The sequence below is a fragment of the Dromaius novaehollandiae genome, chromosome 4 (assembly GCF_036370855.1).
Source record: "Dromaius novaehollandiae isolate bDroNov1 chromosome 4, bDroNov1.hap1, whole genome shotgun sequence".
Taxonomy (NCBI): domain Eukaryota; kingdom Metazoa; phylum Chordata; class Aves; order Casuariiformes; family Dromaiidae; genus Dromaius; species Dromaius novaehollandiae.
The window spans coordinates 56,078,179-56,094,284 of NC_088101.1; the positions used below are offsets into that span (position 1 = coordinate 56,078,179).

Genomic DNA, 16,106 nt, shown 5'->3' on the forward strand with positions numbered 1-16,106 from the left:
ACACATATATATAAAAACAGATTGTATTTATATTAGTTCAGGGTTTTTTGATGCGAAGGACCAACACTTGATTTGGTGATCCTTAGGTGTGGCAATGTAAGGGAACTGACTGGTTGGTGATGGTGGGGAGGGGAACAGGACTCACAGCTTATCTTACATTCTAAAATCTTTACTTTTTTGTTGCACTGAATTTTGCAGAGCTCTAGCACCTCTGCTCAATTCTAGCATGTGGGCTACAGATGAAGGTTAAAAAGCTCCCCAATTTGATTTTGTTTCACTGCTTACCGCATGAGTTTTTGAGTAAATTTTACTGTAACTGCATAATTGTAATATTAGAGCAGATAAACTACTCAGGGTCACACAAAACATTAAAATGTTAAGCATGCATAGACTAAATTCCCGGCCACACACATTTGAAGTTACAATTAAAGTTATGGTTAGATTTTCAAATCAGACTTTGGAGTAAGCCCCTAGCAATTTGCAATGAAGTACTATTAATTCGGACAAGGTAGCTGACATGCAAAAAACCTAGACTGTTCAGTTTTTAAGAGTGTATTAATTTACCCAGAAAAGAGCACTGATGTCAACAACAAATTTTATGTAGCAGCATTCCTATGATAAATGTGAGAGCACTATGATGCTCCTGAAAGAGGTAGATGAGAACATATTAGGAAGAAAAAGGAAAGAAAGGACAGACCACTATCTCATCTGAGGAAGTCACTGGGAATAGGCCAAAAGGATAGAACAAATAAATAAACAAAAGAAAAATCCAGAAGTTAAACTGCTTGCGTGAAGTTCAGGAAAGCTGATATACCACAAGGGATATGGCAAAAAGTAAGTAAATCCAAAAAAGATATCTAAGATATTGAAGGCTCTTATGGGTTAAGCCTCAAATTACTATTATTAAAAAAGAGGAAAATAAAGGCCATCCTGATTAGAAGGGATGGAAAAAACACTACAAGAAACCATGCAAGAAAGAAGTACACTACATGACATTGATTGATTAAGCAGAAAGAGTATCACAGTAAAATATAAATGAAATGAAGTTTGTGCAGACTAGATGTTTGGAGAAGACTGACATGCATTCCAAAACCAACAGTAAGTGCAAGGAGTTAACAAATTACAGAATACTTTTTTGGTGCTTTATGCTGAAGGTGATTCTGAAAAGATTTTAAGAAAAAATAAAACCAGAAGTATTAATTGAATAGTAAGAATAAAATATATGATGAGCCTCAAGAAATGGTAACAAGCCGCAGGGCCATAATAAATATCATGCGAGAATTAAAACAATCCTTGGACCTCACTAAGGGCATTTCATTTGGTGAGACGTAAGTTACACCTAGCCATGGTCAACATGGGATTTCTATATACTACACTGAACTATTTCTGTATACTATGTTGAAATATGGCATTAATTCTGTTGCAATTAAAGTTGGCAATAAAGTTGCAGGTATAATAACATCAAAGTGATCTGTTTGGGGAAAGGTGTAAAACAAAGTTAGTGCTATTATCTTATCCATGAAATGCTGCAAACACAGATGAAAAAGGAAAGCTTAGGAGGCTTTTCTATGGACAAAATACACAAGAATTCTTAAATATTTTCATTGATATATTTGTCACAATAATATTACAAGATTGTACATCAAATCTGATTGAGAAAATACTATACATTTGTGAAAGTCTTTAATCTGCTGTAGTTCCCCGAATTTAATTAATTCACTAATTTACTGCCGACAGAGACAAGCAAATCCTCGTGTGCTGTTTCTTGTTTTCTCTAAATGAATTACAACAAAACTCTAGTCAACAAGTCCCAAATCGGGTGTCACAAGAAAAAAAGAAGCTGAAGTCTGAGTACCTCTCAACATCAAAGAATGGGTTTTGTAATATGATCAGGTAACAGGCTAGGGAGGTAAACTGTCATCCATGTTTTAGAGGTTAGTAACGTATCTCCCCTAATTCTTTTCTAAACTGACCCAGGGAGTGAATTCTTTAGTGAACCAAAATGTGACTACCACTTAGTGCATGAACAAAAACCGTAGCTCAGAGATACTTTAGGACAACCATGCAGTAATGCACACATCCAATCCAGCATCCCCGATGTAGCATTTCTAGCTTCTTTGGGAGGAACTCTTCTTTTCCCTTGCTCCTTACCAGAAGACTTTTTTTTTTTTTTTTTTTTTTTTTTGTCATGAGGAAAATACTCCTTGCTTACTCCAAAAGGCAACTAATAGATGAAACACTGATTTTTACTTCATATCTCAGTAAGGAACTGTGATTATTAGACGCTACTGAGGATAATGTGTGTGCTCACTCTTCTCAAAGATTATGAAAGGAGAGGATTTGATCACACATGATTTTAAGGAGAGGACAGACATTCGCAGTCCTCCTAAGTACTAAGTCTACTGCCTCTCAACTTCTGCTAGTAGGAGATGAGTCTCTCTAACTTGAATCTAAGCAAATCTTACTTATTCTAAAACTTTTTCAAGTGATGCAGAATGCAACATCTCCCTCGATAAAGACACTCTAAAATGCAAGTTATTTTCAACACTATAGGAAGTGCACTGTTATCTTTCTGCCTAAGAAGTTTAAAAGCCCCCTACTAGGAAACATCTCTTCTGTGTTTAAACATCTATCTCCAGTGATCTCTCAATAATCTCTCAGAAAGGAATCTGCATAGCTGGCTTGCATCCTGACTACATGTAGCAGGGCTATGCGTTGCAGTCCACATCCCATTTTCCATTGCTCTTTCAATCTGGCTAACCCCAGAAAGGTGTGAGTTAGTACACACATCATGCGAACGACAAGGGTATCCTGATTTGAAACAAAGACAGTGTTAGCACAACCATACACAAGACTTCAGTCTTGTAAAATAACAATTTAAAAAGTTTCTTTCTGATGATATATCAGTTAAAATCTTAATTCTTGTGACAATACTTCTAGTATTTGCATCTCTTTCCAAGTACACATACTTGAATCATTTTCGGCCAAATTTTATCTTATTTTACCAAATGCTGCAGACAAAGCAAGAATTGCTTTGTACTTGGTAGTCTCCTTTTAATGTACTCAAAACCAGACGCTATTAATGACACTGCAGTAAATGTTTATATTGAAATTATGATCTAGGAAGGTCCCTCTAAATCCTTCCCTGAGACACTTACACAATTTTAATAAACAGCTACAAATTTCTAAACATCCTTCTCTAAATATTCTCCCAAAGTTCTAACCACATACACACGCACATGCATGCGTACACACGCCCACACCCTGCTCTCTAAAGAAACATGCTTACGAGCACACCCTCCTTTCCCAGTACTGCAGTATCCCCTACTTGCACACATTTTCGGTTGGAGATAAGAGTGTTCTGGCTTTATATATCCTGTATCCACACTGCTCCCTACAGTCCACTAATGCACACACCAGTAAGAATGCACCCCATGAGTTCACGTACACACACCCCAGGTGTGAGCCCCTAATTATTGCATCCTAGACTCTCAGTCTACTAGCTGGATGCAGGCTACTCCTAGCATCGGATGTGGAGGCTGCTCTGCCAGGCCCAAGCAGAAGTCATGATGCCGCTGGGGCGACTTCTGGCAGGATGAAACCCAGTTTTGACTGCTGCTTTGTTCCCACTGTGAGGTCTCTCCCCATTGGTACAAATTCTCATGCTCCTTTTACACTTATTTTCAAATGGATTTCTCCCTTATTTCAAAAGTCTCTCTGTAATCCCTTGGTTACTGTTTAATCAGCTGCTAGCTGCCATCCTCTCTAATGCACTGCTGGGAAAATGCCCTCTCAGAGGGTTTTGGGTGCTCCATTCGTGCACACCATTCACACTCACCTTCTAGGCCATTTTGTCAAGGGCAGGCCTTGCAAGGACCCCCATACCTTCTTTGAAAACTGCCATCACACTAGCCACACTCTCAGACCTCCAGTACCAAAACTGCCACTCCTATTTGCAATTCCTTACTCACATAGAAAATTTACTCAAAAATATTTTTATAGTGGTGTCTAGACGACTAGTAAGCTCTGGTTCCCCAAAAGCCTTACTGGTTGATCTCTCTCTGTCAAAAACTGTTTAAGAATTGAGTCAGTTTTTAATTCATTTAATGTGTGCCTTGTACACTCCCTGCAACACAACTTGAAAAAAAAGAAAAAAAAGAAAAAAAGAAAAAAAGAAAAAAAGAAAAAAAGAAAAAAAGAAAAAAAGAAAAAAAGAAAAAAGAAAAAAGAAAAAAGAAAAAAGAAAAAAGAAAAAAGAAAAAAGAAAAAAGAAAAAAGAGAAAAAAGAAAAAAAAGAAAAAAAAAGAAAAAAAAAGAAAAAAGAAAAAAAGAAAAAAGAAAAAAGAAAAAAAGAAAAAAAAGAAAAAAAGAAAAAAAGAAAAAAAAAGAAAAGAGACAGAGAGATCTGAAAGAAACATGTCACTGTTAAACATAGACAGAATAACCCCATACTGGGCAGCCTACACTTATCAGAACATTCCTCAGATCCAGATAAAAAATGGGAACTGAGCTGCCAGAACCCTTAACTTTGAGAATTTTAGCAGCTTCCCAAGACATGAGAAAAAAATACTACTACTAAACCAAAAAGTTTTAGATCTATTAGGTCTCAGGTATAATTTTCCTTCTTTATTTGAAAATGTACTTTAGGCATGCTTTTTCATTTTCTTTTAATAACATCTTCATACATATGGCAAACAGTTTGAATGGATACTTCTTCCTGTTTGTTCCAAATGCAGCTACATGTATCTGAACATTGACTGTTTCCATATTTTCAAAATATCTAAAAGTGCAGAATCGGCATTCAGCAGTAAGTTGCTGGAGAGCACAGGAAGATGAAGGGAACCAAAAAAGAAGGTAACTTCATTGATACAAAGTTATTCTGGGCAGGAATTATAATAATCAAGAAGTAATATGTCAGCAGCAACACTGCATAAATTAATAATGAACATAGGACAGAAATAAAGGCAAACTAAAGCCCCCGAAAATTAAGACTCAGTTCAGCCTTAAATTTGAGATGCAAAAGTAACTGATAAAGAGAGCCAAAAAATTAGTGAGGTATCAATGGCTAGAAGAGCAATAAAGTGAAACATATCCTTATATAAGGATATGTACATATATATACATGCACACAAACATATCTTTGCACATGCACAGCAGGTGAAAATTTTATGGCTGATTTATTATTCTTAACTCCTTCATTAACCATACTAAAGAATGTTTCACTCTAGTTATCAGATGGATTTTTCTCACCTTCATATCCACTTCCTCTACTCCATTAATTATATATTTCTTGAACTAGGGATAAAGAGAGCACACTCAAAATATGCACTGTATACTTACAGAAAAGTATCTTTAAAATCCCACAAACTTTGGAAATTAAAAAACAATACATATATAGTCAGTAATCATAAGATACATAAACATTTTATGCAAATTTTCAGGTGGCTTTAGGTTCAACTCTATTGTAATCATTGCAGATGAATCATCTAAAATAACCTTTTATTCCTTTAGCCTGCTCTGTGCCACCTTCCGATAATTCTTGAAGAGAGGTGACTGGTGTTGTACAACAATATCAGTATTAATACAAGGTTTTATACTAAAAAGGAAAAATGTCATTCATCAGGGAGCAAAGCAGTCATATTTAACATGACTATCTATGGCCAAGGAAGCTATTTTTCCCCATGTTGAATGCTGTATGACTTATTTTGCAGTATTTGCTACAAAAACTTTCTAGTGCCATTGTTTAATCTGTGACATCAAATTCCACATTCTACTTTGAGACAACGCTGATTAGAATCACTCTGAATAAGAAAGATACTATGCTTCTAGAGGGAGGTCAATCCAAATATTTCATTATATCTCAGTCTCATCCTAATAGTAACTCAAGATTCATGACACAGGTCTCTTGATCATTATCTACAGCATGTCCTTCAAAAGAGGTAAGCTAAGCTGGTTAACAAAAAAAGTTAAGAACAACTTCAAATATGGATGCCAATTGCTCAGATATCTTAAAGATATTACAATCTTATTTTTAAAAGTTAGCCTGTGATATTATAAATAAAGATGTTATCAGTAAAGCTGTGCTTTTGTTGCAACACTTTGGATAAAGTTCCTTAACTTCCCTATATATCTGGAACTTTAAAGACAGTCTTTAGTTTTGCAAAAGATTTGCCTTCTATAATGGAAAAGCTTAACTGAACTACTTCTGTCTGAATTACTCTCTGGTAGATGACTGACTTTGGACACTTCCTCAAAGATTTTGTAAGATGGTCATATAAGCTAAAGATTGGATAATAAGTAGAATATTTTTCTTCAGTCTTGATTCTGCATTCTTATTTGTTTCAATTCTTTATTTTCTTTTTATGCTTATTTTCTTAAAACTATAAAAACTACTAGGATTCAACCTACTAAGGTATGCAGAAAAATATGAAAGTACACATTTGAAAATAATACTGCTTTGTGTGTTGAATTTTAATTTCTTTTCTATTTTTCTCTCTTTAATTCAATGAATTACTCCATCATCAAGAGGAAAATTGAAAAAGGATGCATTAATTCACTGTTTCAAACAAATTTGCTTTCTTGAAGACAGGCAGATTGGCAGCAGTAGAGATTAGGCAGCTAAGAACAACAAAATGGAAGTGGAAAAAAATGGTCCTTCTTCTGTAATATAAACACTACAGGATGACCTTTTCATATATTATAAAATATATATTATCAGCTACATAGATCACTAAAATCAGTAATATTCTGACACAGGAACTTTCCACAAGCAGAGTTCTTTGCACAGTATCCAAAGTTGATCTAAAGGCCACTGTAGGTAATCATTCGGAGTCTAATGATCAGAAACAACATGTTTGTTATCAGGCTCTTGAGTGATACTAGCAGGGAAACACAGTCAGCTTTATAAGACAAGGGGTACCGGTAATAACAAATGAAGATCTATGTTTACTACTAAATAGTTCCAATAGTCCTAAAATATGGAATATTTTTTTGATAGTAACAAAAATAATGTTGCCTGGTTCTGAGCAGAACCATAGTTCTGCCTGAATAAAACACTCCATCCAGCCTCTAAGGGTATTTGAAGATTATAAAATTTTCCCTATGAAGTAACAGCTACTTTCATACATTTGAGATACTTCAGATTGCTAGTGAAACCCTCAGCACCGACACGCTCGTCAATCTTTATTTGCTAATCTGTGCATTGGAAGATCAAAGATGAGAATTTTACTCAAGTAAATCACAAATATTACTTCAGACTATGTAAGTCCAGTAAGGATTTAAAAGACTATCTAAATCTGTAGTAAAGATAACATATAGTTCCTGTAGAAATGGCCTTGAATAATTGGGTTAACTGTCATACTCCTAACAACGACCTGCAAGTCATCGCAAATGGAATCATTTGCAGCTCTCTGTCCACTAGCAGCAGCTACCTCCTGTATTAATTTGCATGTAAGTATTAACAAGTGTGAAGTGAGCCACATGCAAAAGTTCAGTGTTAATATCTTTTCATGTAAAATTTGCACAATACTTTGAAACATATTCAGACCTTGTGCATTAGGTAAGCCACAGGAAAAAAATACAATATATAAGAAATAAAAGTAATAAGCCCCTGAAGTTCAGTTCAAACTAACTCATATAGTCAACACTTAAAACACAGGGTCTGAATGCCTTATCAAAGGAAAAAACTCCTAGTGTAACATAGCTTCATAAATAGCTTCTAACGGTATTTGTATATTATACAGGAGGCTTGCATTGATTCTGTGTGCATGTTTACATTCCAGTGCTAAATTCTGAAGTATCAACTGGTAGAAGAAAGCTGACAATTCAATATGCACTTCTCAGAAACAAATGTGTATTTAATGTCAATTTCCTAAAAAAGAGGTTAGACATGTATTTGGAAATTACTTTTTTCCCAGAAAATGTTCATAAAAATCTCTGAGAGAGATCAGAGTGGAAGTTGACACTGTATCAGGACTGACAGAAACATTCAGAATTTATTTTAGAAGTCTGACATATTTATCATTATACTAATATCTAAACCTTATTAAAAACTGCATTTCAGTACATGCAATGAGAAATTGGCTACACTATAAAAACACTGATAATAGTGTTATCTCTTCTGTTCCAGCAAATATAACCTCAAAGAGGAAGCCTCCTCTATTGACAATTCAAAGCCTTCTTGAGTATTCACATTATGACTCTGACACTTTACTTGACTGATAAGAGACAGAAAGTCAGAAAAAGTTTGAAGGTTACTCTTTTGTCTCTCTTGAAACTAGTATTTTTAATACTATCTAGCAAACCCTTTCTGAGAAACTTTCTGTAACAGAAATGCACTGTTTTTTGGACAGATATTAAAATTCAACTACTGTATGTTTGAAAAATGTTCTGTGCCTTTTTTAGCTGACCAAATTAAAATAAAAGCATCAAGAATATTCAGACTGACCTTTAAAATGAAAAGAGGAAGCATTATAATTAGGAAATATATACACATTACAGTATTTGTTAGAGTTCTATTAAAAGATTGAGCCTTTTTGAATTGTTTATGTCTAGGATCTTAATGTCATCAGCTTGAATTTGTATTTAACTAAACTTTCAAAAGAATTGTACAGAACTGTATAAAAAAAAGGACCAACACAGAAATGAATTTATCTTCCTAACATATTAAAAACAAAGTTTCTATGAACACAAATGGGGCAGGATTTCACCTGCTGTAATACTTAACAAAAAAGATGATAGAATATCCATATTCAAATGTTTGTTATGTACAAAGAAAGACACAATACTTTTTAAAGTTATTTTCACATTTTAATAACATTTAGTTATTAAATTACTTTAATATGTTTCCTCAGTTGTAAAAATCTTGATTTGATAATTTAACCAAAATTTTATCAACCTTATATCTACAAGACCTAAAGTAAGAGAGGAGAGAAACTGAAGAGCTCATTAAAATTTTCTGCAATTATTTTGAGTTAGCCATAATTACACATAGAGACTCGCAAGGCTGGACTTTATTTAGACACCACACACTATTTCCACACCGAAATTGTTTTATAAATTTGGAATGAAAAAAGCAATTTACCTTTTGCTAGTCAGAGCTTCAAAACATTCATTCTGAGATGTATATTTGCTGTCAACAGAAAATTATAAAATTGAAGAGGAAAGATCTTTAACTTAACAAGACTCTTCAAAACAAACGTTCACCTCATAACCACACCAGCAAAGCCTTAAAAGTATAAAGCAAAGCAGACAGCAAAGCATATTAAGTCAACAGATTCTGAGGAGCCCCATGAGGATCAGTCTTCCCAAGAAAGAGAGAAATGACCAGCATAGAGCTCCATGGGAGTTAAGAATTGTTCTTTTCTAACTAAATTTATTTTTCAGAGTAATAGATTTCATCCCTTTATAGTTTGTAGGTTATGTGGTTTGTAGTTGGTAACCTGCAAAATTTCTATAATAGAGGCTTGGATGCTGTCAGACTTATTCCTGCTGAGTGGGAAAGAGATAGGGATGGGGAAAGCAATTTGTCTTTGACCATGGGATTTGACAATTAGATCTCCACCAGAGAACATGAAAGTAAAGGTGATCAAGGCAATCCCCCCCCCCCCCCCCGCCATCCCTTGCCAAAAACAGCAACCAGAGAACAAAATATTGGTGTCTGCGTCACAGCTTGGGAGATGCAGAAGAACAGGTATTTGGTCTTTATTTTTCCATCTCTCTGTAAGAAAAGCCTTGTTAGGCTATTAGGATAAAAGCAGACATGACCCAAAGAATTATTGGATTTGGAAAGTGAAGAATGTTCACTGCTGCTAAAAGATACTCTTAAAGGGAAAAGCTCCTAAAGGAAAGCTCTATCTAGCTTTATCTTTCATATATATACGTATCAACAAGAAACAGACACATACGCAGTTGAGGATCCATTACCAGAACATATCTGGTAAAATGTACCAGATACAGAGGTATCAGAGACAAATCAGTGGTTGAAATGTCCTTACAGAGAAGCAGAACCTCCCACCATGAATCACTCTTCATATCAAAACAAATTTCACAATTTCACTGGAAGAAATCCACCAGTACTGATGCAAACATGCTTATGTTGTGCTGCTGAAGACTCACAGGTTACACCTGTATTAGTAAGTAGAGCACAACATTTCCAAAAATTCAAAGTCTACACTATACACGTTGCAAGTGGTTTTTTTTCAGACTAGTTTCTGTCTGGTCTTATGGACCAAACATCCAGTACCAGCTGGGAGTGCACTCCTGGAGTGCATCTTCTGGCTTTGCTTCATCCAAAAGGAACGTAGCTCATGTGCTCTACATAATGTGAACCAAAGCGTGGAAAGCAGGAATGAAGGTGAGGTGGGCTTCAAAAGACCACTTCTTATCTGAACCAAGCACTGGAGTAGATGAACTCACAGAGAAATAGAAATAGGGGAAGGCAAGCAGAGCTTCAGTGGAAATCTTGGGACTCCGAAGAAGGAGAACAGATTATCAACAGATAACTCAGACCAGTATGATGGTGGAGGATATGGACATGGTCCTGGGCAATCTGCTCTAAGTGACCCTGCTTGAGCAGGGGGACCGGACTAGACGATCTCTAAAGGTCCCTTTCGACCTCAACCATTCTATGATTCTGTGATACTGCGGAGTTCAACAACGGTAAAGCATTCAGAAGGAGAACACCTCACAGGAGACGTGACACTAAATTTCTAGACAGATATTGAAACAGATACTACTAACAGCAAACTTCAGTGATGTGAACTTGACAGCTGGCAAATTTCATCTTAAGTTATTCACTAATTAAACAAGAGGCAATACTATTTTAAATGCCATTTTCATAGAAAACAAGGACACTGTCATGAAACAGGAAATATAAAATGCATTCAGAAAAAATGACCTCACTTGATTCAGCAAACTAAACTGAATGATAAATAGCAACACATTTAAAACTTTCCATTTAAGACTGTCCCATTTCAAGAGTGCAAACTGAAATGAAAAATTAGTGAGCCATCTACACTAGAAAATTTGGGGACTTGAATGAGCCAGAGACTAAGAAGCTAAGTTTCTTGAGCTTTTGGAATCTGCATCCCACATATACAAAAAAAAAAAAAAAAAAAAAAAAAGAAAGAAAGAAAGAAAGAAGGAAAGAAAAGAGAAAGGTGACCTTTCAGGGAAGGATTCCAGACCTAACTGATTAATAATCCCAAATGGAATACAAGGAAGAACCAGAGCTTAGAAAGAATGGAACGAGACTGACTAGCAAATACATTTCCCTCTTAAAAAGGTCAAGAAGCTTAGAGATAAAATGAAAATTGTCAGGAGATAAGCTGATGTGGACCCTGCAAATGAAAATAAAACAAATAGCTCATATTTCAGCCATTAAAACAGAGAGCAAGCAAAAAAGTAAAGTTAATATGCAGTAAACGATTGTAATGACCCAATCTCTGACTTCAGTTCTCCGTTTTCTGCAATATTGATGATGAATAAAACGGAGACAATGGTTATACACCTAATAGAATCCATCTATAATATATCAAAAGTTGAAGGAAAACTCAAAGAGCAGAATTACAAAACTAGTACATATATCTTAAAGCCTAGTAGTAATTTATTTAGGTATTTATTTTAACCAAGCCTATCGTAGGATGTTAGTCTGTATCTACAGAATCATAACCATAGAAACTATACAGATTCTGGAAGCAAAATAGTTAGATTTCAATAACATGAAATGCTTTGAACTAATTTTGAAATAAAGAATAATTAAAGATGTGAAGGAAAATGAAAAATGAGATGAAATATGGCACTGTCATTCCAAAGATAAAAAAAGCAGATTTATCAGGCATAATCTCTTTCATTAGGTAAATAATCCTCTTGGCAAAGAAAATGTGGTATCATTTATCTGGACTTTGGTAAATCATTTTATACTGTGTTACACGTGAAGCTGGAGAAAAAGGGTTTGGCACCAAGATTATAATGGGCTGAGTGCTTAATGGGAGACAGAATGGGCTACTTAGAAACAGATAATATGAGGCTAGATGGAAGTCTGAATCTTGGGATTAATAAATTAAGTATAAAGTTAATGACTTAAGCACAAAAATAGGTACTAATGAATTCTGCTGATGCCAGAGGAACAGAGGAAAAAATCACTACATTATATAGGAAGAAGTGAAGATTATATGCTTGGAAAGTCAGATGAATTTCCACAAATTAGGTTATCATTATCTCAGAAAAACTCAGCTGAAAAAAGACATGCACTAGAAAAGTATAGAATGAATATGGTTCATTAATGTGAGCTGTCTATTAAAAAATTAAGTCAGATCCAGGATACAAAGCATTACATCTGCAATATGTTATACAATACTGGTTGCCTATACTCAAGAACTGTCTGGAACTGGCAGGGAGCAAGCCAAAAGAATAAAACACTATTTTAGATGAAGAAATAAAAGGGCTTGCTCAAGCCTTGGAAAATGGAGGCTGACTGGAAGTACGTCTATAAATAAACACAAGAGACAGGAAGGAACTGCTTAATTCCGGCACAAACATTGATACAAACAAATGGCAAATCAGTCAGTTCCATACAAAAATTAAAAGTAGCTTCATTAGAATACAAGGGGCTTCAACAGCACCCTAAAAAAAGTGTGGGAGCAAAATCTTAATCAGTCTAAGGCAAAGCTTTCAATGTAATGTACTTGCCCATAACTAGGGAAGGCAGGAGGCCCCTCCCACTTCTGTGTAGTCGTGCTTGGAACTATTTAAGTTATTTGCTGGATCAGAGCTATATTAAACAGTGCTCAAGTGCAATACATTTCGTGAGAGGAAGGAGAAAGGAAAGAACTCAAATCAATATCAGGTATCTGGACAAAACTCGATAACTTGCCGGTATGCCTATTCTGTTAATAACAAACCCTTACAGTATTCTATAACTCTCAAAGAGAACAAGTTCCACTGAAAAGAGGCTTGTTCGCAAGAGTTGAAGCACATCAGCAGACATATGCACTAATTAGGATTCTACCAGAAAATTTCTTCCAGTTTTCCTTTTCTTCTTCACATTACTACTGCATGTCTACTATTCCAGTTCTCTGCCGGTGTTCAGGATTCTGTTTTACCTTGTGTTGTATCTCCTATTCTTTTTTTGAAGCAACGTTCTTCAATTTATGCAAAAAAATAATCCTCTGAGTAAAAGCGGTCTGAGTGTTTCTCTTATCTGTTTCATCTAGCAGTTTTTCTTCAGCTTTAAAGAGTCTGGGGGGGGGGGGGAGCTTCATTTATTCATCATTCTTCAGTGAATGAAGCTTTCCCATATTTTAGTATGACTAGGGAAGCACGAAACAAACAGTGAAAGAAAAACAGGAGAAAGAAATTAAAATCTGTGCACTGTTTCCATTTTTCCATATACTCACAATTTGCAAGATATAGGTAGGCCTAGGTTTAATATAGTGTGTTTATGGGAAAAGTAGTATATAGTGAAAAGCCTAGAGCAACAAACTATGGTTCCTCTGTGAGCCTTAACTAAAATGGCATATGAATTCATGTCACATCCCCATGGTTTTGTATTTTCCAGTGGTTATTAATAATAATAATGCAAGGGATTACTGAGATATTAAATGGCTAACAGTTTAATTCAGTTCGGTTCTAAAAAATCCATTCTCAAACTGTGCAGCTGATGTTGCCAATACTTGCATTATTTCCACTTACTGTAGCATACTTGCAGTTAAATACATATTCAGAAGGTGAGGTAGCCAAATTTGACAAAACTCTGTGCAATTCTCTATTATGCCACACACAAGGGCTGTATGTACTAATATGCACAAATATTTCTGCTCATTTCCAGAGCTCAATTTCAAAGTTCTGTTTTTACACTCACAGCATTTTAATTGCAGTATACTTATTTGTGTCCTAGAGACAACCTATGTCTTTTTTTTCCCCATTTCCAGCATTCATAATGTCTTAATAAATGACAGCATTGGACAAGATCACACAGTGTTTATTCATGCTTTGTACCATTCATCAAAGAGTTCTCAATTTTTAGGCAAATAAAACAACAGTAATTGAAAAATCAATTTTCAGTTTGGTTCTATAACTTTGGTATTTAGCCATTGAGAACTTTTATCTGACAAGGATTACCTAGTCTGATTAATAAAAACTATGGAAGTATGGAAGAGAAAAAGGCACATGAACTAACATTTTTTGTTAGAAATTCTTTTTCAGAACAGTAATGATAAAAATTCATGGAGAAATGTCTTCATTCATTCCATTAATGCATACTAATAGCATGAAGGAATGACAAATCCAAAAAACTTCCCTATTTATGTAATAATACTATTTCCTCTTCATGAACATCTTGCTATGCTAAGTGATCTTGGGACCAGTGAGCATGAAAGAAGTTATTTCATACTTTTTTGTTTATTGCTCAAAACCTAGATTTGCAAGATCTTCAGTACAGAATTCTGTTCTGAGTTGTACTGTACCTGAAGTTAAAGTGCTCCAACCTTTGGCAGCTTTGAAACAAATATTAATGATTGACTTTTAAGAAGGTGAAAAATACTTCCTCATTTCAGTACAAACATAAAGAAGAATTACAGTCTAATGAATGTGGAAGTTTAATACTGTAAATACTGAATAGTAAGAAACTGTGAAGTACATTAAATCTGTTCCCCAACCCAGTTCTGTACATCATATTAGCTTAATGTAAGGTACTTGTAAAATATTTAAAGAGCAGACTAATCTCAGCTGTACTACATGAAAGAATAACACTCCTAAGAAGGGCTCTAGGCCAGCTTTTCTAACTAAGAGAGTTATGTGGCAGTGCCGCAAGGGCTTTTTTTTAGGTGGAGGACAGCAGTGTGCTTGACTAAAAGGTAGTGCAAGACAAGAATAATTCCTCAAGAGAATGCATCTAAAGCCCCTTCTTTTTGTGAACTTGCTTCCAAACAACATGGAAATGAATAGAGTTTGAATCCTGAGCAGCAATCAAGATATACCATAAAAGTTAAATTCCCTCCTTTGCTTCCCCCAAGGAAGAAACTTTTTATGTGGATGGAGCAGTTGAAAGATACTGTACTCACTTTCAAGCATTTTTGGTTACTTGTTTTGATAAATATAGCTTTACCACTTGCAAAGTAGCTTTATTACTGTACCACTTACCACAACAAGGCAGTTCACTTAGCAATGTCTACTTCTACACACAAGCACTGATAATGTAACAGCCATAGAAGTTATAGTTGTAAGCAAAATCTGACTAATCACAATAACTTTACAACTTTCACTTTTCGCCAGGCTCCTAGTTCACATATTAAGTATATTCTAAAGAATTCCAAAAGTTTAGGCTGAGTTTGTCCTTTGGACATAACTGAATAGAAGAAAGCTTTAATAACACAAGCTTTATGGAGTCTATTTTTCTGATGACATACACATTACAGATTCAGGAAGCATGTTCTTCTAACAATATTGAAAGCTTTGAAGTATATTTCCAAGATGTATAGCAAAAAGGAGCATTGGGAAGATGAAAGTATCTGTTACCCAAATACACATTCTAATTTCCTGTATAATTACAACCACCGTAATAAACAAAAGTATGATTCTAGGAAATGAACATTACAAATAAACAGTACAGATTAATCTGGGAAACACAAAAATCAGGAAACAAGGCCCTTCATTTATTCAAACAGTCTCACTATTTATTATAACACTAGATCACAGAGAACTACTACTCCAAAAGAAAAATCCTGTTTCCTGGATATGTGTTTTGCATTGGTCTAACTTTATTATATTGAAATCAGTGGTAATTTTACTGCTGTCTTGAAAAAATTTCTGCTTCACCCAGCAGTCAACCCTTTAGTATAGGGATTTTAGTATAGGAATAGATTTTGCCTATCTGAGCATATCAAAAGGCAGAAATGGTTCCTTAGCTACCTGGGTTCAGACTTTGTTGAATTCTTATGTAAGTAGGTTGTTAGGCAGTAGGGAAAAAAACAGAGCGTGGGAAACACTTCTACTATGTATGAAAAGGAATAGTAGAGAGAACAGTAACTGTAGTATCATTAACATCATTAACCTTCTGAATGTTCATGATGCTTCAGAAGAATATGTGAGGGAAAGAATGAAAACAG

The 16,106-nt window shown here is 35.0% G+C and overlaps 1 protein-coding gene across 8 annotated transcripts in view; it reads right to left on the minus strand.

Annotated features, from left to right (window-relative positions):
• TUSC3 (tumor suppressor candidate 3) overlaps nucleotides 1–16,106 on the minus strand; it is a 144,802-nt gene that overhangs the window by 47,717 nt on the left and 80,979 nt on the right. Inside the window, exon 7 of one of the 8 annotated variants that reach the window (XM_064511115.1) lies at nucleotides 9,068–9,130. The exons of the other annotated variants lie outside the window; for them this stretch is intronic. Coding sequence (XP_064367185.1) covers nucleotides 9,110–9,130 — 21 coding nt within the window. The 3' untranslated portion in view covers nucleotides 9,068–9,109. Of the gene's footprint in view, nucleotides 1–9,067; nucleotides 9,131–16,106 lie in introns of those variants that run through there. 8 annotated transcript variants of the gene reach the window in all.